The following is a 27,041-nucleotide window of genomic DNA, read 5'->3' as shown; positions in this document are numbered from 1 at the left end:
ATCATGTATACAAAACAAACACACACAGACGCACACACACACACACACGCATGGATGGAGTCATGTGAGGCCTATTTACACTGATGGCACAATAAAAGAGCTCCATACAGAGACTTCCATTATAATTCCCTGTTCAAAATGAATGTATGTCTGTAAAACACCAAATTACAATGAAATTAATACAAATTAACATAAAGTCGGTTCTTTTTTTGACAGGTGACATCTATCACTAATGAAAAAATCTTGTTTATTCAAAATGTTTTTCACAAGAGGTCCAAAACCGTCTTCCACTTTCAGTGGAATTCACTGTAAATAAATTAAATTCCAAATAATTGTATGCAGAACTGCCAAATTATCAAAAAGTGAAAAAAAAAAAACAAACAGATATAAAGGTATTGCAAAGCATTGTAATATTTTATTGCTATCGCTGATAGGTGTACCAAAAGTACAGTTCAGGACGAAAGTTATTTGGCACTCTGTAATTAAATAAATGAGAAGAAAATGTGCAAAATAGATTTGCATATATAAGCAATATAAAACAGAAATATATAGACTTTTGAAATTTTCCCACGATAAGAGCATCGGCTTAATGCTAAAAACCTAAATGTGTGCGTAAACCATAGCAACATATTAGTAATCACCTGACAGCAGCATATCTATTAATAATTATACCATCGCATCACCTTAGTGACCACCTGCTGGCACTTTATCTACTAATAACTATACCTTAGCAACCACTTTCCAACACAATAGCAACCAGCAAATAAAGCATAGTAACACCTTACCAACTAACCCATAACAATAGAAACCACTTAGCAACACCTATACTATAACAACACCTTAGCAACCAGCTCAATGTCATAACACCTTAGTAACCACCTGGCAATTCCTTGGCTACAAACAGCTATACTACGGCAAGACATTTGCAACCAATTAGCAACACCTTTGCAAATACCTAGCAACACCCTTACACTGTATTAAAATAAGATTTTCTTTTAAAGTCAAATGAGTGCTGGGTGTTAATCTACACAGATTTCCCTCCTGAAAATTGTTTATTTGGGTGAGTAAAGCACTTCTGTTTATTTAAAGTAAGTTTAAATTTCTGAATTTCTCCAGCACTAAGGCTATAGCTAGCAGTTAGCGCTACACTGTGGAACCATAAGTGCTCTGGTAAGCCAGGGTGATATTAGCTAACGGTTCATCCCACAAAGCTTGTTTTAACATGGTAAACACGCAGACTACAGTCCGATATACTCACCTCTGAATGGGGAAATAACAGTTAGCGGCTAATGCTAATGCTACTCCAGCCCCCGTGCTGGAGAACTAAACTGAAACTCTTTAATAACGCTGTACTTCATCAGAGAATTCGGTACCACTTTAAAATAAGACTACCTTTATAAAGGGTTTATAAATGGCTTACAATTAGTTTATTAATGGTTACTAATTAGGTTGTAAATGCCTTAAAAATCATTATTAATCAGTTATAACACGTACGTAGAAAGGGCAACAATAGATGGCTGTGGGTAGATCACTACTGTTACCCTTTCTGCGTATGTGTTATAACTGATTCTTAATTATTTTTAAGGCATTTACAAATTAATTAGTAACCATTAATAATCTAATTGTAAACCATTTATAAACCATTTATAAAGGTAGTCTTATTTTATAGTGGTACCGAGAATTTATACACAAGGCACACTGGATTTTAAGCAAAAACTGATGATTTTTGGGAAAATTTAAGGATTTTAAGTGCATCTTATAGTACGAAACATATAGTAAGTCCACATGTACATTCAGCTTGAACCTGTTGATGTATATTAAAGTTCCATGTTGAATTTTAACTCTCGTTAGTCTGTGCTCCACTCCACTCTCCCCCTGTTTAAAAGAGATGCTGACGCACTGCGATCTGCTCAGGCACACAGTGTTACATTTGTTTTCCCCCAGAATTCAGAGCTCTCACATCATTTGGGCTCCTGATGTGTTGTTTTTGTGGCGGCTGCATTGTGTCTCTGAGCTGCGCTGGTGTCTGCAGTGGAGGGGAAGTGAAGTGCAGGGGATCGGTGATTGCGTGCGTTCGTATGATTTATGCTACATATGTATTTCTCATCATGCAGCTCGTGGGTTTAGAAGGTCAAACCCCACCTCCACCCTGTTAGTGATCTTTATTGTGTTAGTGCAGGCGAGCGCAGGCTGGAGGTTACCCTGGTGCGTTCACACGAGGTTAATGTAAAAGGTCAGAGACTCAGAGAACAGTCGACTCAATCGCTCTGCTCTACTGTTACACAAATGTTTACACACGAGTAGAGTACTTTATACAGTGTCTCATACATACAATGCTTTAAGTACAATGTAATTAAGTTGATTTTAGTTTAAATGTATTGATTTTTTTAGTGGTAGTAACTGTAGTTACTGAAAGTAGTTCTCTAAGGCAAAGTGATGCTAAACTTCAAATGTTCCCTAGATATCAATAATAGAAATGTGACAATAAATATTAAACTATAAAACAATAATAAGAAGAAGATAAAGGAGAGAAAGGAAAAAAGAATAAACTGAATAGCAATAGAATTATCCATTGCTTTGCAATCCTCAACTATGATACATAAAAAAATACATAAATTAAAGAATATTTAAGACATTATTAGAGCAAGAAACTTATTTTCTTTTTTTTTTTAACTATTATCAGCAGTTAATAGCAGTTTCCAAAATGTATAGCAGTTACTGAATCATTTATAATAGATTCTAAATAATTTATTACAGAATTACTCAATTACTGAATGACTTATAGACAATACTAAATAATTCAGGTGAATATTTGTAGCAGGTACTTAACCATTTATATTAATATATATACAATTATATACAAATATACAAATATATATATTAATATGAATCATTTATAGCAATTACTGGATGATTTAGATACAATTCTGAATAATTCACAACAGGTGAATATTTATAGTAGGTACTGAATCGTTTATATTAGATTCTGAATTATTTATAGCAATTGCTAAAACATATAAAGTAGATTCTGAATAATTTATAGTGGATTCAGAATGACTTATACAAGTTATCAAACTACTTATAGCAATTACTAAAATTATTTATATCAGTTATTTATTATTGATCACAGCTACTGAATGATTTAAGCAGTTTTCATATTTATTCATATTTCAACTATTTATTACCAAATAGTTTCTGAATATTAATAATAATTTATAACAGTTATTGGATCATTTATAGTATATAATGAATCATAAAAGTTACTTATTACCAAGTCAGTTATAACAGCTAAGGAATAATAATTTATATCATTTACCAAATCATTTATTGCAACTGAACCCTTTATAACAGTTACTGAACTTCTGATAGCAGTAACTGAATGTATGTATGTATAACAGCTACTGAATGCTATAATGAGTAGCAGTTACTAACTCATGTATAGTAGTTATTAAATCATTTAAAGCAGTTACTGAATTTTGCAGTTAGTCAAATAGTTAGTCTAAAACTACTGTATCGTTTATTGTAGCTGCTGAATAATTTATAAACAGTTATTGAACTATTATTGATAGCAGTAACTTGATCACTTCCTTAATGAGTGGTGAGTGAAGCAGTGACTGTATCTCATTTGCTTAGTAATTACTAAAGTAAAATAGGTTTTAAAATGAATAATCAGAGTAGGCTCAGGGTTAATGCATTAGTTGCGTTATCTGGAACGTGGTTACATAAGTTACACAACCACCGGGCTGCCGTCCTATCAGATTACATGCAAAGCACTGAGATATGCAAACAGGCCGAGACAAGGCATCTGCAATGCAAAACGCAAGTGGTGTGTGTGTGGTGCCTGTGTGTGTGTGTGTGTGTGTGTGTGAGGAGGCTGGGACAGGTGGGAGAGGTGGGATGTGGGCGTGGGCAGGGGGGTTTCTGTAACCTTTGAGGTGGGAATGCTGCTTTGCATGTCTTTGGGTGGCTTTAGCGCCATCCTCAGCGTGGGAAGACCTGGCTGTTTATTTTTTGATTTTTAGATTTTTATTCTCTGATGGGAGCGACAATTAGTTTCACCCTCTGTAACACATTCGTCCTGTCGTTTACGTATTTACGTTTCGGCGGCCTGTTTGTTTGTTGTCTTCCTCTTTTCTGTGTTTGTTTCTATGGGTGACTAAGACAACCTATCAACACGCTAACCCGACCTATCAAACACTGAGTGGAAAAAGACGCGGTTTTGCTGAAAGGCATGTGTGTGTGTGTGTGTGTGTGTGTCTACCCACCGGCCTTGAGAAAGTCCTCCGATGGCTTTCGCTCTTGCGTAGGCTGGGTGGTGTGTGTGTGTTTTTTTGGCCTAAGAAAGGGCCCCTGCTCTTCAGGGATAACCCTGCTGAATGTCACGGTTGTGCTGTGATGCTGCTGCGGCTTCCCTTCAGAGGTTATAATAAAAACTCCGCTCCCCGCAGAGTGTGCAGCCTGGGGACTGCAGCCCTGCACACTTTCCACCACTTCCTGAGCTGTAAGTCATCTGTGCTCTGGCAGCGAGAGAGCACAGGCCGTCTGAGAGGGACTCCCGATCTCTCTCTCTCTCTAATCCTCTGTCTCTCTCTCTTATCCTCTCTCTCTTTCTCTCTACCAGATGTCAACTCAAACCACACACATCTGGAGCTGATATTGCAGCAGATGTTGCACAAGGTTGCTCTTTGGATGCTTATACAGTGGCTTGCAAAAAGTATTCATACCCCTTGAACTTTTCCACATTTTGTCACCTGTATTTTACTGAGATTTTAGGTGACAGACCAATACAAAGTATTGGAAAGTATCTGAAAAGTGTATATCAATACTTAGTATAGCCACCATTCGCTGCAATTACAACTGTAATTGCTTTGGGGTTTGTCTCTACCAGCTCTGCTCATCTAGAGACTAGAGAGAGAGTTTTTGCCCATTCTTCTTTATAAAACAGCTCAAGCTCAGCCATGTTGGATGGAGAACGTGTGTGAACAGCATTTTTCACGTCCTGCCACAGATGCTCAATGCAATTTATCTGACTTCTGAAGGCAATCGATTGCACTGGATTTTATTTAGGGGTTTTAGAGTAAAGGGGGCTGAATACTTTTGCTTTTTTGGTTGTAAATGACAAAATGTGGACAAGTTTAAGGGTATGAATACTTTTGCAAGCCACTGTATATATGTACACACTAATCTATTTCCAAAATCACAAAAAACTGCCAGATTCATATTATGTAAAAAGTAAAAATGGCACTATTAACCTGCAAAACATATCAGATCTTGTATAATGATGCTTTAATTTAAAGTTAAGGTGATGAGAGTAATTCACTTTTACCTCACTTATGTAAATACAAATCTGTAATAGACAGTTTAACACATACATGCATTTGCTGGCAAGCTGAAATATACAGAAACGGCAGTAAAACTAAAAGAAGCATGTTGACCGAGGTGGTGAAGCAATATTACAGTTGTGCAGATCCACCAGAGTTACATAGTGCAGTAGCAGCATTCCAGCCAGGAGTGGCAATAATAGAGACGTCATTCTAAGGGGTAAGTAAGGGGAGCATCAAAATGATTCTGAAGCTGCTATTTTATGGTTAAAATGCTTCATAAATTTGTTAAAACAATAATAATGCATTGGCATACCAATGAGTGCACAGAAACAGCACTACGTGTGGATGCACTACGCTTGGCTTGGCGAGAAGCAGCTCTGAGGTAGGGCAGGTGTTATACTCTCCAGGGCAGCAGGGCTGAGGAACAGTGGAGTTTCTTACAGACAGCTGATGGTTATTTGGAAGCGGTGGCGTCTGATTTACGGCCTTGGCTGAGGTGAGCACTTAAGGTGAAACAGATTTTCTTAAGGATAATCTCCCTTCTGTCAAACACGTCTCTAACTGCTGCCCCCACACCCCTCATAGTGATATTACACCATCGTTTAACCTCTTAATGGAAGTCTCTGGAAGTATCTGTAGCAAAGCGATTTGAACCATATGGTCAAAAGTAATGGGATGCCTGCTTATTCATTGTTTCTTTTAAAATCAAGGGTATTAAAAAGTGTTGATTCTTTTGATGCTTTTGTTGGAGTAACTGTTTCTACTGTCCAGGAAAGGATTTCTATTAGATTTAAGAATTAGCTTTAATGTAGGAATTGATTGATTTAAGCAACAAGAGCAAAAGCCCATTCCAGAGAACACAGCTCCACTGCTCCACAGCTCAATGCTGAGGGGCTTTATATACCTTGCATTAGCCTTGGTGCTACAAGATTTAAGATTTATGTTTATCTGCTCCAGAGAGTCATGTTCTATTGGCAATACATACTGTGTGTGTACATTTGCATTTGCATTTATTATAAGGGACATTTCTACTGACATTTTGTATTAATAATTCATTTCTAACATGTAAATAAACTTACCTGATGGAGATCTGCAGTCTGCCAGCTCTCTCATAGGTGATCAAAGGGCCCCTAATACAGGGGTTGGACAATGAAACTGGTTCCAGGAACACCTGGTTTTAGACCACAATAATGTATTGTCCTGATGGACAGTTCTGGTGGAAACAGGAGAGTTGAGGTGCACATTGAATTCTGTCGTGATTTGATCAGCCGTGGTTTTATGTTTTTTGGACACAATCCGGGTTAGCCCCCAAACATCCCTTTCAGACAGCTTCCTCTTACAGCGTCCACAGTTAATCCTGTTGGATGTGGTTGGTCCTCCTTGGTGGTATGCTGACATTACCCTGGATACCTTGGCTCTTGATACATCACAAAGACTTGCTCTCTTGGTCACAGATGCGCCAGCAAGACGTGCACCAACAATTTGTCCTCTTTTGAACTCTGGTATGTCACCCATAATGTTGTGTGCATTACAAGATTTTGAGCAAAACTGTGCTCTTACCCTGCTAATTGAACCTTCACACTCTGCTCTTACTGGTGCAATGTGCAATTAATGAAGATTGACCACCAGGCTGCTCCAATTTAGCCATGAAACCTCCCACACTAAAATGTCCAACACCTGTAGATGTTGAAACCATACTGTGAGAATTTGATGGCATTCAGCCACAAGAACAAACTTGAGAACTTTGTAGTTCTCACAGGCTTTATGCCCCTCTTGCCCACGCATGGCATTTGAGTTTTTCTTGCAGATCTTTATCACAGTGCACAATGCATTAGTATGTGTGTGTGTGTGTGTGTATGTGTTTGTGTGTGTTTTGATATGTGTGATCTGCAGTGTGCAGCAGTTTAAACTGAAAAAAAGCGATTTCAGCTTCAGGCACCTGTTACAGCAGCCGTGCACCAGTGCATGCACACACACTCCTGCGTCATACTGAAATCTGACCTGCTCCTCAGCGGCTCAGGGTGGCGTCTTCAAACAGCAGGTATTTGTGTGTGTGTGTGTGTCTATGTGTGTGTGTGTATGTGTGTGTGTGTGTGAGAGACTATGTGTGTGCGCTTAATGCATGCATACCTTGCATTCCTGTGGGTGCGTACTCATTTAATGTGGCGTGTTTGTGCTCGAGGCGTTAGACTGAGGCATGCAGTGCATAAAGAATGAGGAACACACCCCCTCTACACCTCTCCATCTCTCTTTATCTCCCTCTATCTCTCTCTCTCTTTTTGCTCTTGTATTCTCTCTCAGCTATAGAGCAGATTACTCACAACCTTGACTTTGAAAAGGAGAAGTGAGTGTTTTGTGCAGCTCTGAATTTAAAAGAAGCAATACCATAATGGTCCAATGTATCTGAAGTGTGTGTGGTTTGTGTGTTGGGTAATACATGCATGCAATGTGTGTATACAGTCATCTAAAAAGTGTGTATGTGTGTAAAGTGTGTTTGAAGCAAACATGTTTATAATGTGTGTGTGCAAATATGTGTATTTAGGTATAAGTGTGTGCAGACATGTAAAATATGTGTGCGCAAAGAGGTACATAGTTAAGAGGTAATATATGTGTACAATTACATACAAAGTGTCTATGTATGCATGTGCATATATGCAATGTTTGTGTCTTTCGGTGTGTGTATGTGTGTGTGTGTGTTGGGGAAGAGGATTGCATTTATTTATGATGTGTATATGCACTTATAAAAAGTATTAGGGGGACTGCATGTATGTAATGTGTATGTGTGTGTGTGCATATGTACAGTGTGTGTCTTTCGTGTGTACAAACATGTAAAAAGTGTCTGTGTAAAGGGGTGCATGTTTATGTTGTGTATGTGCACTCATATAAAAAGTATGTGGGGGCATGTAATGTGTGTGTGTGTGTTTGCATGCCTATGTACAGTATGTGTTTTTAGGAATGAGTGTGTGCAAATGTAGACGTGCATGGTTCTCTGTGTGTGTTTGCATTATGCAAAAAGTCTGTATGTTGCAATGCGTGCAAGCATGTAAAAAGTGTGTGTGCAATTATAAAATGTATTTTAAATGTGAGTTGGTGTGCAGTTTGTGATATGTGTGTGTGAGTGTTTGTGTGTGATATGTGTGTGTGGGTGTTTGTGTGTGTACATTTAAAATGAATGTGTAAAGTTAAAATATGTGTGTACATTTAAAATGTATGTGTGCATGTGTGTACATTTAAAATGTGTGCATGTGTGTGCATTTAAAATATGTGTGCATGTGTGTACATTTAAAAAGTGTATGTGTGCATGCGTGTGTGCATTTAAAATGTGTGTGCATGTGTGTACATTTAAAATGTGTGCATGTGTGTACATTTAAAAAGTGTGTGTGTGCATGTGTGTACATTTTAAATGTGTGCATGTGTGTGTACATTTAAAATGTGTGTGCATGCATGTGTGTACATTTAAAATGTGTGTGCATGTGTGTGTGCATTTAAAATGTGTGTGCATGCATGTGTGTACATTTAAAATGTGTGTGCATGTGTGTACATTTAAAATATGTGTCTACATGAGTGTACATTTAAAATATGTGTGTGCATATGTGTACATTTAAATGTGTGTGTGTGTGTGTGTGTGTGTGTGCATGTGTGTGCATTTAAATATGTGTTTACATGAGTGTACATTTAAAATATGTCTGTACATGTGTGTACATTTAAAATGTGTGTGTGTACATGTTTGTACATTTAAAATATGTTTGTGTGCATGTGTGTACATTTAAAATGTGTTTGCATTTGTGTGTACATTTAAAATGTGTGTCAGTTCAAAATACCACCCAGTGCAAAAACTTTGGACAGCACGCTAAAATCATTACAGCAGAGAGAGAGAGATAGAGAAAGAGAGAGAGAGAGAGGGCAGAAGTGATCACGTGGCTAGCACGTCCCCGCCACTGACGTCATCCCTTCCGTCTCCCAGCAACGTCTCCATCAGCGCTGGCGTCACCGCCTTGCCGTTGCCCCGGCAAAGCGGTGTCTCGCGCGCTCGCGCGGCCTTGCGCTCCGCTCGACTGCTCTGACGCGCGCGGTGGCGTCAATGGGGCGGGGCCTCGGTGGGCGGGGCCTCGGAGAGGGAGAGCGCTGGGCGCGTGTGAGAGAGAGTGCGGGAGTCCCGCAGACCGAAAGTGGAAGAGCTGAGCGGCGGAGCGCGAGACTTACTGCTGCTCTGACCGAGGAATGAGTCCCATAGCCCGGCCACAGACACACACACCAGCCGCGCCGGCAGGAGCCATGTGTTAGAGCTGCTGGGTGAGTTACACTACTGCTCTAACCTCACCATACATCTCCATACACTGCTTTACCGTCTTTATACACTGCTTTACCATCTCCACACACTGTTTTGCCTTACCATCACCATATATCTCCATACACTGCTTTACCGTCTTTATACACTGCATTACCATCTCCACACACTGCTTTACCATCTTTATACACTGTTTTACCATCATTATACACTGCTTTACCATCTGCACACACTGTTTTACCATCTTCCTACCATCTCCATACACTGCTTTACCATCTCTTACAGACTACCGAAACTCACTCACTGAAATACACACTGCTGCTCTATTACAACTTTTTTTACACATTCATCATGCTTTGTTATAACTTTAATACATGTTTAAACTATTACAACTCAATAAACAATGCTTTGGTACAACTGTAATAGTTTTTCACACTTTAATGGAGCTACAAACTACTTAAACTCATGATACGCACACTGTATGCTGCTCTATTAGAACTTTTTACATTATTATAAACATTATTAATCACTATACATAGCTCTATTATAATTTGAATAGATGCAAGGACTGTCATAACTCATCACTTTACTGTAAGCTACAATCTACTACAGCTCATGATACACTGCTGTATGAAATACACACTGTATGCTGCTCTATTAGAACTTTTTCATTTTCGTTGTCAGACTGTTATAACTCATTATACACTGCTTTATTATAACATTAGTGGATGTTTAGATTGTTATTACTCATTATAGACTGCTTTATGATAACTTTATTAGGTGTGCATGCTGCTATAACTCCCTATGCTTACATATGGCTGTATTGTAGTTACCCACTCCTGTTATGCTATATGCTATTGTAAGAAACATAGCAGTATAGCAATTTACTATACATCATAATTAATACACTCGGCTATAATAGACTGTACACTGCTTTATTATAATGTTTTTAGACATATACATGGATATCTGGTGTAACTGATTATATACTGCTTTATTCTAACATTATTAGAAATACATACTGCTGCAGTTGATTATACACTGTTTTGTTATAATTGTACTATAGCCACATACTATAGCTGCTATAACTATATGCTGCTTTATTTATAACTTTGTATACACTTCAGTATACATTCATTTATTTAAATTTAATGTAATTTTTATACGTTATTGTATTATAATTAAAACATGTTCTATAATATTTTATATCCACATACTGACTCACTCTCTACTCACTGCTTTAGTATGACTTCAGAATAGCTGCCCAAATGCTGTATTTCATTGATTTTAAACTGCTTAAACTGCTAGAAATGTATTATAATGACATACTGCTATATAATATAACTCTCTATGAGCTAATCTATTTTACATTTACTATAACTACAACTGCTTCTGCTCTACTGTAACTTTATGATAAACCAATGCTGATATATTTCTCTATACACTGCTTTTTTATAACATACTGCTGCACACTGCTATTACACTTTATAATAATGGCTATTTTATGATACACATTATTTTATTATTGCAGCTCAGTGCACTGTTTCATTCTAACTCACCTCCCTCAGCTGTAACTCAGTGCACAATACTGAGCTCTGTGAAAGACTGCAAATTTGTATTGTTATAGGTTAGTTTATATACTGCAAATTTAATGCTGTTTGGTTTGGATTGCACTGCAATGTAAATAATAATAATCTTAATAATAATAATAATGCATTTCTGCTGTATTTGTGTGAATACACTTGTTGCATTGTATTAAAGTGAACCCCTTGCATTCCACTGACTGTATTGTATTTTGTATTTTATTGCAGGCACTTTTACCAAATAAACACACACTTAGCTGCACAAAGCCCCACAAAGCCTCCATCATGGTGATCATGAGAGAGAGCAACGCGGGGTGCGAGACCAGCGCTGCCCAGGGAAGGCCTCTCCAGGTGGGATTCTACGAAATCCTCCGCACACTGGGCAAAGGAAACTTCGCTGTGGTCAAACTGGCCAGGCACAAAGTGACTAAAACACAGGTACGGATCACTGACAACCCCAATCAATAACAACTATAACTATAAAATGATTTAAAATAATTATTACGCATGAAACTAATAAGTGCATTCTGTTTTTCTTCTAACACAGGTTGCCATTAAAATAATAGACAAGACACGACTGAACTCCTCCAACCTGGAGAAAATCTACAGGGAGGTTCAGATCATGAAGCTGCTGAATCACCCGCACATCATCAAGCTTTATCAGGTACGTATGTGCTCTATCTCTGTACTCCCACACGGTGTGATTATGTAGCCACAGAGCTGAGAAACAGTTGCATCATTTACAGCCATTATGATAAATTAATGACATGATAATATAATATATTATAGTGTACTTGAGTACATTGTGTGTTTTGGAGGTACTTCTGGAAGAGTGCACAGTGTGACACAGTATGGATCTGATAACAGAGAACAGATAATAGAAAGATATAATTTAACTGAATGCTAAAAGTGACATCCTATTTAAAAAATAAATATATACCAGCTGTTTGTAAGATTGTTTTTAACATCTTTAACCTTTTAAAAAAATAATAGCTTATTGTTGCAACCTTTCAGAAAAGTTACTTACTGAAGTGTACTATACTATTCTATGCAATACTCTAATTTATTAGCTGGTTTTTGCCATTTTTTTTTTTGTTTTATTTTCCTACTCTGTTACAGTCTAAATAACTTAATTTTTTTGCAACTCATATTTATATTATAGCTTTTCAAAATTCCACTTTTGGTGTATTTAGCTTATTTCAGCTCATTTCATGCTGCACTGTATCACTATATCTTGACTGAAAGGTGTTGGGCATTAATGCAGTGCAGTGTCTTGTTGCTCCTCCACCGAGGAGGAGATATATCTGGGTAAAATGAACTTTATAAATAGTCAAAAGGACAGGGTTATCACATCTCACTGCTGCATCCAGCTACTTTACTGTGCTGCTATCATTTATCACACCACTGCACATCAATGGGAGTCTGTTGGTTATTGTGCTGGTTGGCTGTTTTCACTTGTGTGAGTGTCTATATGATATGATATAGTTCAATTCATGTGTAATTTGATGATATAGGGCATATTTATGTCTGCTTTGGGGTAGTTTGCTGTGAAACGTGAGGACTATATATGTGTATGTGTGTGTGTGAAGGAGAAGGGGCTGGAGTGGGAGTGGGTGAGGGGTGTGAGCGTGCAGATTAATTAGCATTGGTCAAAGTCAAGTGCAATGTGTCGGCTCTGTCACGTGAAGCTATCTGTCTGTAATGAGGGAAAAATCTTTAAGACGGCCAATCCGCTTTGGCCGCTGGTACAGGCCTTGACGCACTCACTAGTGCGTGCACACACACACACACACTTAAAGAAACACACTCACTGCTGTGGCTGGCAAATGCCTGTATTCTGTCAGCACATTTTTGCCCTTATTATTCCCTCCAGGCTGAGCTCTTTTTGCGCTTGTTTTGCTCCGTCCTGGATTACCAGAGTTGTGAAAGTGTTCCCAACAAGCAAAATCCCTGAAAATGAGCTCGCTGCAGGGCCGGGGGGAGGGGGGGGGGGGGGGTTCACTGTGGCAGCCCTAAAGGGTTAGTCGAGAGGGATTCTGGGAAAGGAATCCTGTTTCACATGGAGTTTGATATGCATGCGACGCAGTACCAGACGCAACATATTAATCCTAATAATCTCACTGTTATCTGATGACACACTGACCTGGTTATGGCTGGATGATAGAGAGAGGATGGCTGGTTCTCGGAGGGTCTGAGGTGTTAGGTTAGCATTAGCGTGCTGTGTAAGAGGCCTGCTCAGAAATTCCGTTCTGATGGGATTCGTCTAACTAAGACGGGATTCACCTCTTGCCAAAGCTTCTGGATGGGGTTTCCCATTGAAGGTTTATTTATGTATGTATTTTTGAACCTTTAGTACAATATATATATATAAATATATATATTTTATAGCAAATTAAGACTGTAAATACAATAATAACTGTTCAATAAGATGTATTATAATACAAGAATCTTCTCTTTCATCTGGTACAGATGCAAATTTCCCAATCTCTATTTTCCACACAATTTCTAATATTTTTTTTTACATAGAACTACTTTAAAAAAAATGATTACACATTAAATCCACATTTTTTAAATATACTGTAGCCACTGAGACCATGCTTCAGAACGAAAGGCCGCACTTGTTTCTTACAGGCCCCGCCTCCCCAAACCAGCCGAAACCTGCGACCTTGAGATCATAAGGTCAGGTCCCGCACGCCTGCGTTCTCCTTTCATAGCCGCGGCAGTGGCCCTCCTCAGAGTTTATTTAAAGACGGAGTGGCCGAGAGGGAAAAAAACGGCCACTTGAGAAGAAATATGTGGAACTAAGGATCTTTGACCCCTGCTGATAAGCTGCAGTTTCCGCTCGCTCGCTGCTTGTGTAAACACAGGGCCTCTGAGGCCTTTTCCCTGCTACGTCTCTCTCTCTCTCTCTCTCGCTTCAGACGTGACGACAGTCAGATCTCTTACACGCACTCTCACACACACTTACACACACTTACACGCAGACTCAGTTAACCCCTCAACAAAGCGCAGGCGGATTATTCAATTATTAATCCCTTAAAACACGATACCACGAATGGGAAGGACCTGCCAGAAGATCAAACCATGAATTCCATACAGTTATAGCTTAAGAATTAGACAAATCAAACTGTTTAATATTATAAGATTAAGCAGTTAAATAACTAGTGTTGTAATCAAGACGGCAAAAGCCAGTTCAAGACAGGGAACCAGATTTAGACATTTTTCATCATATTAAAATAAAAAGAAGAAAAATGGGGAAAAAAAGGTCATTCGTTGCATTGTAGATTTCAATTAGATGCGAATATCAACGTATTATTACTTTATAGTCTTGCCAAAATTACAAACTTTATATCTTTAAATCTTTATATCAATAAAACTTATATAATAAATACAATGAATGTCTAGCTAAGTAAATAAATACAATAAAGAATTCAGAAGTTCACCTGTTAGTATTATAACAAACATTTTTATCCCTAGCTCACTCCGAGACCAAGACAAGACCGATTCCAAATAAGGCGACAACTCACAGAATCAGTAACTATACATTTATTCCAGTAAAATATGCCGTTATAATTAGGCTATTATTTGGAAGTTTTTTATTATTTGGAAGCACTTTCTTTATCTCTGACCTCTGACACACATTATAAGCTTGTTGGGAAGTGCAGCAGTGCCTGTATTTGTGTGTGTGTGTGTGTGTATGTGTGTTTGTGTGTGTGTGTGTGTGTGTGTGTGTCCTACATCACTGGCACCTCTGGGCTGACGCAGAAAGCTGGATTCAATAGAAGTGGAGCTTATCTGTGAACACAAAAGGCCTGTTTCCCCTCTCGGCTTCTATCAAACAGCCAGAACCTCACTTCACCCAGCTGAGTGCATGTGTGTGTGTGTGTCTATGTGTGTATGTGTGTGTCTATGTGTGTGTGTGTCCACATTACACAGGCCTGCTGGGCCGGCGGTGCTCAGTGTGTTGGGTAATTTCTGCAGAAGGAAAAGGGAAAATGGAAAAGGGAGTGTATCTCAGGAGGTGTTGTGTTGTGCAACAGCTCGGGTCCCTCCGTCACGAGTGCTACTGTAGCTTTAGCCGCCGCCGCCGCTGCGCTCCCTCAGGCTCTCCCAGGAACATTGGGGACATTCCGGGAAGGGGAGGAGAGGACAGGATGGTTTCTTGTTGCGGTTTCGTTTTTTTTTTTTATTTATTTGCATGTGGCTTTCAGCCATTCAGCTCCCTGTGACACTAACCCCTAACTCTATGAGCTGAGACCTGTGCGCTGGTGTGAAGTTCTCAGCTCGTTTAGCCTTCAGTTTGATCCCATAATTAGTGGTAATCAGGGAAAGAGAGAGAGAGAGAGAGTGAGAGAGTAAACGAGAAATAAGAGACTGAGAGAGAGATGGGTTTCAACTAGTGACTGGAAAAGGTGTGTATGTGTGTGTCGACTATAAATAAGGGCACATTCAGGAAGTTCCATGATGTCCTCTTATGCAATATGGTGTGTGATGTGTGCGTGGAAAAGCTAAATAATTTGCTGAATAATCAGGAGAGATTGGATCAGAGTGTGTGGCGAGGTGCTATACATGTTATCATTGGGGATCCTGAGTTTTATGCATAAGCACCGAATAGTATCAATATTCCCACAATGACAAGTTTAAGAAGTTTAAGGAAGTAAACTGACATTGCATTGATGCATTGAGGAAAGCTCCTTGAGAAAAACTACAGCGATAAGCATATGTACCTTTTATAACACTGTTATGAAGCATCATATCCACATAACAGAGAGAGCAGAGGCTTATAGTTAAGAACACTACGTATCAGTTCTTATACAGATTTGAATATCCTCAAAATAAAAAAGCTATCAGTTTCATTCATGTAAATGGCACTGGCGGAGCAACTGCACTATACTATACATACTGTACATAAGAGGACGATACATAACAACATAACAGAGTTATACATTACAAAAAAAGGGGCAGAGACTTTGTTTGTAAGCTCCTATATATGCATACGTTCCTAAACTTTTACAACTACATAGTGGCTTAAAATAGAGCCCTGTGGCACTCCACAAGATATTCTAAAGCAAACGGTTACCAAATAGTTACCAATAGTGTGTTTAATGGGTTATTTATTTATTTATTAATTTGGTTAGGATAATGAATAAATCTAATAGCTCTATCATATAACGTGTTCATAACTAGGCCTCAGCCTTCTATTATCTATTATATATGATGCTTCATAACAGTGTTAAGAATCAAACAAAATGTTGTCACTTTAGTTTAAGACCTGTGTTTTTCAACACAATTTCATTTAATTTACCTCATAAAACATTTAATATCTTCTTCGTCATCTGAATACTGATATAAGCTGGTAATATATATGCAATCTTTACTTTTAAATGTGTAATTCAGTTCATGCATTTGGTTTAAAGTCTTTACGCAGCCTTCAAGCAAAGTGTTGGCCAATTTTCTCATGCTGACTTCGCATGTATTTTAAATGCGGACTTCAGTGAAGACTTGAAGTGTGTCTCGCTCTCAGTCAGCACACACTCCAGCACAAGCCCTCTTCACAAGTGCTGCTAATGCCAGCATTAAAGTTTAATGAGGCAGTAAAAGGAGATTTATTAGGCCTTTTAAAACCAGCAGCGGCGTCTCTCATCTCCTCGCTTTTTTCTGTGTCTTCGCAGGTCATGGAGACCAAAGACATGCTGTACATCGTCACGGAGTATGCAAAAAATGGAGAGATGTTCGGTAAGTGACGCTTTTTTAACACTGATGAGTCAGGAATTGCTCTGATAGAGAACATTGATTGGCAGGCATCCACTGGCAATGAGGTAGCCATGGGTAACGAGGTCTGATAGAGGGATGAAGGGATGGAGGGATGGAGGGATGGAGGGAGAGGTATTTAGCTCAGCGGGGCAGGTGGGGACGGGAGGGCGCGGGGAGAGTAAAGAGGAGAGCGGAGCTTTGGGCGTCCAGGCCGGAGAACAGGTGTGGGATTTGCGGCTTTTATGTAAGCGTGTAAGAGTGTAAGCTTCTGTACTTCTGCTTCACTAACACCCCCCCCCCCTCCCACACACACACACACACACACACACCTGGGATTTCAAACACGACAGCACGTCTGGCACCTCACCTGTTCCTCCATCATTCCTGTTAAAAGCAAAATGTCAGAGGGGCTTCTGAGTCATGTTCTATCACTGTCTCTCTCGCCCTCTTTCTCTCACTGCATGCTCTCATTCTACAATGTGAGGGTGTGGGGTTACATGGAGGATAATCTGTTATATTTACAGCATTTTTACTGCATTAAACACACATATATTATGTATTTTATATAGTTATATGTATATATTAGGGCTGCACAATTGAAATCTCCTGTAGTTGTGAAATTTCCTGTAGTTATTAATATCATACTACATATCACAATGCCTTCTTCTTTCATTATCATTCAGTTTAATATATACATAAAGCTCTGGAAAAAAAAATTAAGAGACCACTTTAGTTTCTGAATCAGTTTCTCTGATTTTGCTATTTATAGGTTTATATGTTTGAGTTAAATTAACATTGTTGATTTATTCTATAAACTACAGACAACATTTCTCCCAAATTTAATAAAAAATATTGTGATTTAAAGCATTTATTTGCAGAAAATGGCTGAAGAGAAATGGCTGAAATAACAATAAAAAAGATGCAGAGCTTTCAGACCTCAAATAATGCAAAAAAAAACAAAAAAAAAACAAGTTCATATTCATTTTAAGTTTTAAGTGGTAAAATAACCCTGTTTTTCAATCACAGTTTTTTATGCATTTTGGCATCATGTTCTCCTCCACCAGTCTTACACACTGCTTTTGGATAACTTTATGCCTTTACTCCTGGTGCAAAAATTCCCTCTATTCTAACCCCTCCTCTTCCCTTTTTCCTCTCTAGACTTCCTGACGTCCAACGGACGGATGAGTGAAGCTGAGGCACGGAAAAAGTTCTGGCAGATCCTGACAGCTGTGGATTACTGCCACCGGCACCACATCGTCCACCGGGACCTCAAGACTGAGAACCTGCTGCTGGACGCCAACATGAACATCAAACTGGCAGGTGGGCATTGAGGGCCAGTGTTACTCCATTGCCCTTATAAAAATACATTCGTTCTATTTGGGCTTGAGAGGGTACTTCTCTATTCCTGTATAGAAACAAGAGCTGTATTTGTTCTGTCAAATCAGACGGAAATGATAAAAGCCTAAAATCACCACAATTTAACATTTAATAGAAAAGAAAAGTCATTTAGGGCTGCAGTTATATCAGTTATATGCTTCAGGCTTTTTTTTCTGAGGGAGTATCAGAGTCAGTTGCTCTGTAAATACATATTTTGATGTCTGTGTAATAATCACACAGTGTTATGAGGTAACAGAGCTGATAACAAGAGCTCATTCAAAGAGCTCATTCAAAATCTTCCTCTTTTTCTCTTTCAGACTTCGGGTTTGGAAACTTCTATAAGACTGGCGAGCCCCTCTCCACGTGGTGTGGCAGCCCACCGTACGCCGCCCCTGAGGTCTTTGAGGGAAAAGAGTATGAGGGTCCACAGTTGGATATTTGGGTAAGAGCATTTTAACACAGCTGTTTGATTACTTCACTGTAATATGAAGGCTATTTCATGTATATTATGTAATAACTGCATTATATTATTAGGCATAATATAATGTATTGGATTGTAATTGTTTCTCTATATATGTGTTTTTCTTTTCGCAGAGTCTGGGTGTTGTATTATATGTTTTGGTGTGCGGCTCGTTGCCGTTTGATGGGGAAAGTTTGCCAGCTTTGAGACAGAGAGTGACTGAAGGACGATTCAGAATACCCTTCTTCATGTCAGAAGGTACAGCCTGCTGCTAGTAAAGACATCAATGCATAAAGTCCATTTAGTTCCAGTTGCTTGCTATTTATATAATTTTATATTGTACCTTTTAGCCTTTTTAATTTAGTTTTTTAATTTATTTATTTTTTATTACAGGTTTTACTTTTGGCCTTTTTACCTTTTTATTTGGTTTATTTCGTCTTTTATTTTTAATATATTTTCTTGATTTATTTTTTTAGTTCCATCAATTACCTTTTTTTATAGATTTTGTGTTATTTTAGTCCCCTATTTCTTTCATTGTGTTTATATTTTATTATTATAATTTATCTCTTTCATCTCTTACATTTTAGCTTGTCTGCATATCCTTTTATTCTGAATGATTTTATTTCTCCTTAATTAAATCTTATTTTTCAGTCCCTTTAATTTTGTAAATGAGGGGTACTCAGTGTATTCTGAGTGTAAATAAAGTTGGCTGATTAATTAAAATGCTACATTTTGTCTCCCTTTCAAAGACTGTGAGAATCTGATCCGGAAGATGTTGGTGGTTGACCCAGCCAAGCGCATCACCGTCGCTCAGATCAAGCAGCACCGGTGGATGCTGGCTGACCCCACCGCCCCCCACCAGACGCTCACACACTCCCTCAGCGACTACAACTCCAACCTGGGGGACTACAGTGAGCCCGTGCTTGGCATCATGCAGACGCTGGGAATCGACAGGCAGAGGACTGTGGAGGTGAGGTGAAGGGCAGGGCAGACTGTGGTCGTGTAGTGGAGCAGAGTTACAGAAGTAAATGCAGGACTTCAATAGCCCTAAAGCAGCATCAGGCTTGGGGACGTGGGGGTTATAGAGAGTTTATGGACGTGTAAGGGGTTGGTGGGGGTGGTAATTCAGTTAGATCACTGTAGCTCTGGGACTGGGGGGGTCAGCAATAAAGGTTAATAGCTGCAGCTTGAGGGATTTGAGTTGTCAGTTTGTCACACCGAGGCGCCACGATGAAAAACTGCTGTTTATCCCAGCCTCTCACCATGCCTTTAAATACACACCCCTGCTGGCACCCGAAGATAAACACACAAGCATCTGTGCCTAAAAGCTGTCGCACTGTATTCTCTTTTTTTTTTTTTAAGCTCGTGCTGCAATCCTTTAAGATGTTAAGCCTTAAAACAGACTTTCTTGCTTGCATACTCGTAAACAAGCATGTAAATATTGTTGGCGTGAAAATAAAGGCTCGTAAAGGTTTGGTTTTAGTTTTTTTGCACCATTTAAGAAATGCCAGCTGGTCTTTTTCATAGTAAAAAAACATGTTACAATAAACAGTTTCTTAAGTTACGCTAGCAGAATTTGTAGATGCATTAAAGTCAAAGAAACAGATCTAAAAAAAGTCTCAGTCTTTAGATATAGAAAACAATATGTTTCTAATAATATGGTGTAATAATACTTAAACTGCTCTTTCTCCCATTCCCAGTCTCTTCAGAGCAGCAGCTACAATCACTTCTCTGCCATCTACTACCTTCTCCTGGAACGGGTGAAGGAGCACCGCAGCCAGCAGCTGAACCGGCAGTGCGGCGCTTGGAACCAGAGAAGCAGGAGCACGTCCGATTCCTCTGGCCCAGAGGTGAGTGTGTGGACTGGGCCACTGCTCCAGCCGTCCTTCCCACTGCCTCCGGTGTGACATTACATCCCCCTCTGTGCTTCCTGGCTCTTCTGGCTGACTCAGCTCTTCCTCTCTCCTCTCCTCCTCCTCCTCCTCCTTCTTCTCCTCAAGGTGATCATGGAGTCGACTGACGGCTTCCGCCCTGCTTTCCCTCCTGTCACTGCTAAGATGAACCCGCTGGTCCATTCGCAGATGGAGTGTGACCAGGGAGGTCTGTTTCAGGTGAGGATCGCTTTTTGCCTTTGACTTTCTTCATTTTCTTTTAAAGCTTTCCTTTAAAGCCTGTGCTTGTTTCTTCATTCCCCCTCTCTTTGTCTTTCTCTTTTTGAAATAAAATAATTAGAATATGTTCCAAATCTTGTCTTAATTATAATCTGTATTAAAATATACTCTTTTCCTTCCATGCAGCGGGTGGTGTGCCCAGTCGAGGCCAGTCTCAGTGGGTTGCTGTGGAATCGCTCCATTTCCCCCAACAGCCTGCTGGAGACCACCATCAGTGAAGAGGTGCGACCAGGAGACTTGGAAGAAGAGGAAGTGGCTCTGCATGCCCCGCCCCCACCTCTTCCAAGCACCGCCTCTCGCAGACACACCCTCGCTGAAGTCTCCACACGCTTCCATCAGTGCAACCCACCTTGTGAGTAACTTGTGACGTCACTGGAGCACACATCCACATTTAATAATGGTACTGTACATACTGATCCGATGACTTACGACAATCAGTGCTGACTCACAATAGCATGGCCAGTTAATCATACACACACACACACACACACAATGAGACATCACTGCTAACCACCCTTCTTAAGAAGGAAAGCAAATAAACCTTGGAACTTGCAACATGTAAGAATAAAAGTATATATATATAGAGTAAGCCCCTATATTTCTCTAAATTCCTCTTTTTTCCTCCTCTCAGGTATTGTCATCAGTCCTTCAGATGGTGCCTCTTCTGACAGCTGTCTGAAGTCTTCTTCTAACCCAGCCCCAGCCTTGTCCGCCGCTGCTGTAGCAGACCTCTCAGCTCTGCTGTCTTCTGGGATCGGGCCTGGAGCTTCTGGGCCTGTCGGAGCCCCTCTCGCCCTCTCCTCTAACCGGCTCCTGCAGAACCAGGGCAGTCTACATGCGGTCAGCTTCCAGGAGGGCAGAAGGGCTTCTGACACGTCCCTTACACAAGGTGAGAAGCTAACAGTTGCACACTCTTAGCTTGGTTGGCTAACAGGCTAATTCATTTTCAGTTGGGTATTGGTGAATCAGAGGCTAAAACAGAGCATGTGCTTGCTGACCTGTGCAGGACTGAAGGCGTTCCGACAGCAGCTGAGGAAGAACACCCGAGCCAAGGGTCTCCTGGGCCTGAATAAGATCAAGGGTCTGGCCAGACAGGTGTGCCCTCCGACCTCGTGCCCCAGAGGCAGCCGGGGGTCACTGGGGCCGACCCTGTGCCCCCCATCCAGCCTACAAGGCTCCAGCGGCCCCCGAGAACGCCGCAGCATGCTGGAGGAGGTGCTGCATCAGCAGAGGTGAGATACTTTTAATACTTAAAGACATGAAATACTTATATATTAATGCATTTTTAAAAATTGCAACTTTCTGCATTTGCTTTTTTTAAGTACATTTAATTTCAGATAAATTGAAGTAACTTCAACTCGGGTTCAAGACTTAAATGTTACATAGAATAATGTACTGCTAACTCTAGGTATGGAGGGTTAATACTAAGTCTTTTGGGGTCTCTCTCTCTCTTTACAGGATGCTGCAGATCCAGCACCAGCCACACGTCCAGCCTCAGCCACAGCAGCAGGCTGCTCTCTTCCTGTCTCAGTCCCACCAACTGCCCTCCTCTCCTCCCTCCAACAACCTCTTCGCTCCAGCTGCCCTGTTCTCCAACCCCCCCATCCAGACCCCCAACCAACCCCTTATTCCAGTGTGCCAGCAGAACGCACTGCCACTCCAGCACAGCCTATGGCAGCAACAGCAGCAGCAGATACAACCTCTGGACTCCTCCTCTTCTTCTTCTTCTTCTTCTACTTGTTCAACATCTTCCTCATCCTCCTCTCTTTCTCCGGTGGTGTGCACAGCCCACCTCCTGGAGGCTCGCTTGCATATCAGCCAGCAGCCCCACTTCCAGCCTCTCCCTCAGGCCCAGCAGCAGCAGCACCTCCAGCAATTCCAGAGCCAAACCCACGGTCACTTCCAGCTCCTGCCCCAGCAGATAGGCTGGAACCTGGGATCCAGTGGCAGCAGCCAGGCTTCTGAGCTCCAGGAGCAGCTGGCCTGTGCTGGACAACAGCTCAACAGCTGCGTGATGGTCAAATAAAGGACAATAAATAAACTTGAACTTGAAAACTTGAAGGTAATGGCAATGGAGGATAACCAAGGTAGGAGAATCCTAGTAGATGCAGAGCTGTGCATTAGGAGAATCCCAGAATGGACTCCACAGGAGACAGCTTAGCAACTCTCCGAATTAACATGCACTTCCATATCAGCGTGCGTCCATGTGCATGCGGAGGGGTTGACAGGAAGCGAGCAAAAGAAGAAGCAATAACCAAACCCTTTTGCAAAGGTCCTTTCACCCAACACCTCGCTGACGAGTAGTCTCCCACCCACAGAAAGCAATAAAAGACTGAACGACCTGCTGTGAAACGTGGGCTCTCACCGGGGTGTCTTCAGCGAACACATAAAGGACTGACCTACAGACGATTACGATTATGATTACGGTTAAGATTATGTCAGAGATAACTGACTGTCTTCATAATTTAAGCGTATGAGAATAGGACGGTTACGTCTTCCTTATGGTCGGTTTTTATGTTTTTTATCGTCTAGGTTTTAGAGCTACGAGCTACGTACCTCTGTTGCTGTTACTATTTCTTCACTTCACTGGAAAAAGACCAAAGTTGTTTTTGTTTTTCTTTTTTTTGCCTTTTTTTTTAAACGTTTTTATGTTTTTTTATACCAATCCTTTAAAGGAAATGCAGTATGCGAGTTATCCTAAACTTCCAAACAAGAAGAAAGAAATCCTGCAGTTTCTCAGACTGCAATGTGAAACGAGTCGAGCGCAATATAGATAAATAAGATGAACTAGAGCTGCTTTATTTGAGGAGAGAATGAGCTTTTTTTTTCGTGGTACTTTCGTCATTGGACGGGAATGTGGAAAGCAATGCTAGCTTAACAAAAAAAAAAGGAAGCACAAAACAGTAGGTACTGCCCTGACGTTCCGTTAGATCAGCTGACCATAAAACGTGTTTTTGTATGTGTGTGTGTGTGTGTGTTTTTGTGTGAACGAGTGACCATGACCTCTTATGCTGCTTAGTGCCGTGTCATGCCTAGACTTAGACTCTTAGTCAGTAATGCTGAACGCCAGAAAAGCTTTTGGTTGGTTTGTTTGTTTGTTTAGCTTTTAATCACTTGATTTCAGTCCCAAAGGAAAAGAAGAAAAGCTGAAGGAACAGTCACTTCTGTAATCATATCACTACCTCCTCCTTCAGCGGTGACGACTCCCTTCACACTGCGATATATGTAGATATAAATGTAGTCTCTGGAATATAAAGGTTACTCAGTGGACAGATGGTTCTAGGAAGCTCATTTGAATTGGAACAGAAACTTTATGATGAACTTCATGAAACTAGACTACATGCTCATATTGTTCAGGTTCTAGGGTCAGAAAAAGGGACCAGGAGTGCTGTGCATGGGCCCCATCTGTGTTCAACAATTCACATGGTGCCTAGATAGAAACCCATGTGAGATAAGGGTGGTCTGTAATGATGGGGCCCATTTGGAAAGCCCAACTTGGTCCCAGGAAGAACCCATTTGAGCCTCATATGATCATGCTGTCTAGACTTTAACTCATCTCACAAAGAAATCAATCAGACAATAATAAAAAAAAATGGCTACTTTTCCCTTTTCCCCAGTATGAATTTTCTTGCGTAACCGTGTAATCTACACAAAAGAGAGAAAGAGAGATTGAGAGAAAGAAAGAACAAAGCGTACGGGATTAGTGCAATACTTTACACTGAAACGTAGTAGAACCAGGTAAAGAAGCTGATTTTTATTTGAATGATTGTATGAGATGCTCTGGCCTTGACCTTTTCTGGATCAGGGAAGTGACGTGCTGGCTTGCTTTGTACAAATGGCAGAAATGAGCAACCAATAAAAAGAGAGCAGGAGGGAAGAGCAGGGTTTTGATCTGAAACCTCCCTGTAAAAAAAGTATAAAAGTCTAGAGTAGTTCCTTAAATAACCTCTTAGGTTCTTGGAGGTTACTCCAATACCTTATAATTGGGCAGATGAAGTCTGGTTCCACAAAAAGCAAGGAAGAGAAGGTTCCTTGAGGATCTACTCTGAGGAACAGAGTGAAAAAAGCTATCGATTGCACAAAGTGTAGCTTATACAGTTCTTTTACAGTAGCTACAGTAGCTGCCTGCAACTGGGAGTAGGTTCTTATGGAGATGGTTAAGCAATCTATCAGTGAACATGTAGTCTCCCTGTCTTGAGGGACAGTGGCTATACTCAAATGTTCATATTATTATTATTATTATTATTAATAATTCTTTTTCTCTCTCTTTGTAGCAATATGGTAATATGGTACCTAAGCAGAACTTACGTGTGCTTCTAGCAGTTCTAGCAGGTGCTAGAAGTAGATTTTAAACAGTGTTTAATCTGTGTGTGTGTATGAATATGAGTGTATGAGTTTGGTATCGTGCATTTAACATTGGTTAAAAGCACGTCCTTTATTCCCCCCTATTAATTCTACTGCATGTCTGTCTAGTTAATGAACACAAGCAGTTTTACACTTTAGTTAGAGCTAAACTGAACTGTAGGATTGGAATACAGAACACAGGCAGGGTTTGAATCCAGTGACTGAAAAAAAGATAAGCTGAGGCGAAGTGAAGCGATGGCGAGAAACAGTGTTAATTCCCATTTTATTCATTTTGTTTAGTTTTTTTTTTTTTTTGTACACCTTTTGCACTCACCACCAACACTTGTGCCTTTTTTCTGAACAAAATGGTGAGGAATGCAAAGCTGTTTAACTGGTCTGATTTTAGGGCGTGATAAAAAAAAAAAAAAAAAAAAAAAAAAAAGCACATTGAGAAAAAATGTGGTCCTTACGCTTTTCAGTAGATCAGAAGCCCCTTTTTATACTTTCTTTTACGTTTGCTGTTTCAAAGTGATGCACTTTACGATGAAAACTTCTTCTCATTTTCAAAATAGTGTTGGTTTCCACTGCTGGCTTAGAAACGTCTGTAGTGTTACTCCTCAAAGTTACGTTACGACTCGAACACTATTTTTTGGATGCAGAAATGTAAAAATGAAAACAAAAAAATCTCTTTTGTTAACATTTTTGGATATACTTACCTGATCTGCTTGCTGACTGTATGTGAATGTGTGTCTCGGATGTGTGAAAAATGTGTGTGTACATGCCAGGAAGGGAGAGAAAGTGATTGTTTTATTTATGTGGCTATTTATTTGAATAAAATTGAAATTAATAAGATTCACTGTCTTGTCTTTTTTCTTGAAACTTATCAAATCAAAGCAGAGTGAAATTCTCCTGATTATATTAAAACCTCATAGCACATTTATAGCACATTTATAGGAGGTTTATATTAAAACCTCATAGCACATTTATAGCACATTTATAGGAGGTTTATATTAAAACCTCATAGCACATTTATAGCACATTTATAGGAGGTTTATATTAAAACCTCATAGCACATTTATAGCACATTTATAGGCAAAGGATCTTGAGGTTGGAATCGAGCAGAATGCAAATTATCAGCTAAATTAACCTATTAAAATGCCTTGTCCCACATTTGGTCTACAGGTACAGGTGATGCAAAAACCCATTTTCTTTGCAGTAAAATTAGATATTTACACTCTAAAAAAATGTTAAATCTTCTACAGGACACTTGGAGAAGCTGCCTGTTCACTCTCTACTCCACTTAATAATTTTAGATCAGTAACAGGATTTAAAATCCCAAATTCTGCATGTTTGGAAATAGAAAAACTAAAAACAAATAGAAAAACTAGACAAACGTAATGAAACTAAAGGTTTGGAGAACATGAAATGTTTTATTTGTATTTAAAAAAAATATTTTAAAATGAAATTTAGGAAAGAGCCAATTTTATTATTAAAAGTTGAATAATTACTTTTTTAATACATTTTTAAAAATAATTTATAATACAATTAGCATTTGTAGTAACTTTTATTATCAAACATGAAACCTTTTTTTTTGTAGTGTTTGAATATAAATCTTCAAGATTTAGGTGTGTAATATCAGGCAGAAAAAAGACAAAAAATGCTGGTATGTTAAGAGGTTAATTACATTAAAATGTGTCAAAGAAAGTATGTAAAGGTAATTTTGTCTGAGACAGGTGGCTT

The 27,041-nt window shown here is 39.6% G+C and overlaps 1 protein-coding gene across 3 annotated transcripts; it reads left to right on the top strand.

Moving 5' to 3' along the window:
• The first annotated feature begins 9,430 nt into the window (after positions 1–9,430).
• On the top strand, positions 9,431–26,153 carry sik1 (salt-inducible kinase 1). Of its 3 annotated transcripts, XM_022680099.2 has the most exons (15): positions 9,433–9,617; positions 11,424–11,633; positions 11,743–11,859; positions 16,868–16,931; positions 18,108–18,269; positions 18,644–18,768; positions 18,921–19,044; positions 19,536–19,756; positions 20,487–20,636; positions 20,787–20,897; positions 21,084–21,309; positions 21,589–21,846; positions 21,964–22,189; positions 22,416–22,795; positions 22,865–26,153. In XM_022680099.2, the coding sequence occupies exons 2-15, from the start codon at positions 11,481–11,483 to the stop codon at positions 22,981–22,983; spliced, it is 2,436 nt and encodes an 811-aa protein (XP_022535820.2). In that variant the 5' UTR covers positions 9,433–9,617; positions 11,424–11,480; the 3' UTR covers positions 22,984–26,153. The 3 variants fall into 3 exon arrangements, with proteins under 3 accessions (XP_007253284.3, XP_007253283.3, XP_022535820.2); XM_007253221.4 differs by having other exon boundaries at positions 9,432–9,617; positions 22,416–26,153; XM_007253222.4 differs by lacking the exon at positions 20,787–20,897 and having other exon boundaries at positions 9,431–9,617; positions 22,416–26,153.
• The last annotated feature ends 888 nt before the right edge of the window (positions 26,154–27,041 follow it).

Source organism: Astyanax mexicanus, chromosome 11 (assembly GCF_023375975.1).
Source record: "Astyanax mexicanus isolate ESR-SI-001 chromosome 11, AstMex3_surface, whole genome shotgun sequence".
NCBI classification, from domain to species: Eukaryota; Metazoa; Chordata; class Actinopteri; order Characiformes; family Acestrorhamphidae; genus Astyanax; species Astyanax mexicanus.
The sequence above is the reverse complement of the archived record's forward strand: the minus strand, read 5'-3'. Positions and strand labels throughout refer to the sequence as shown.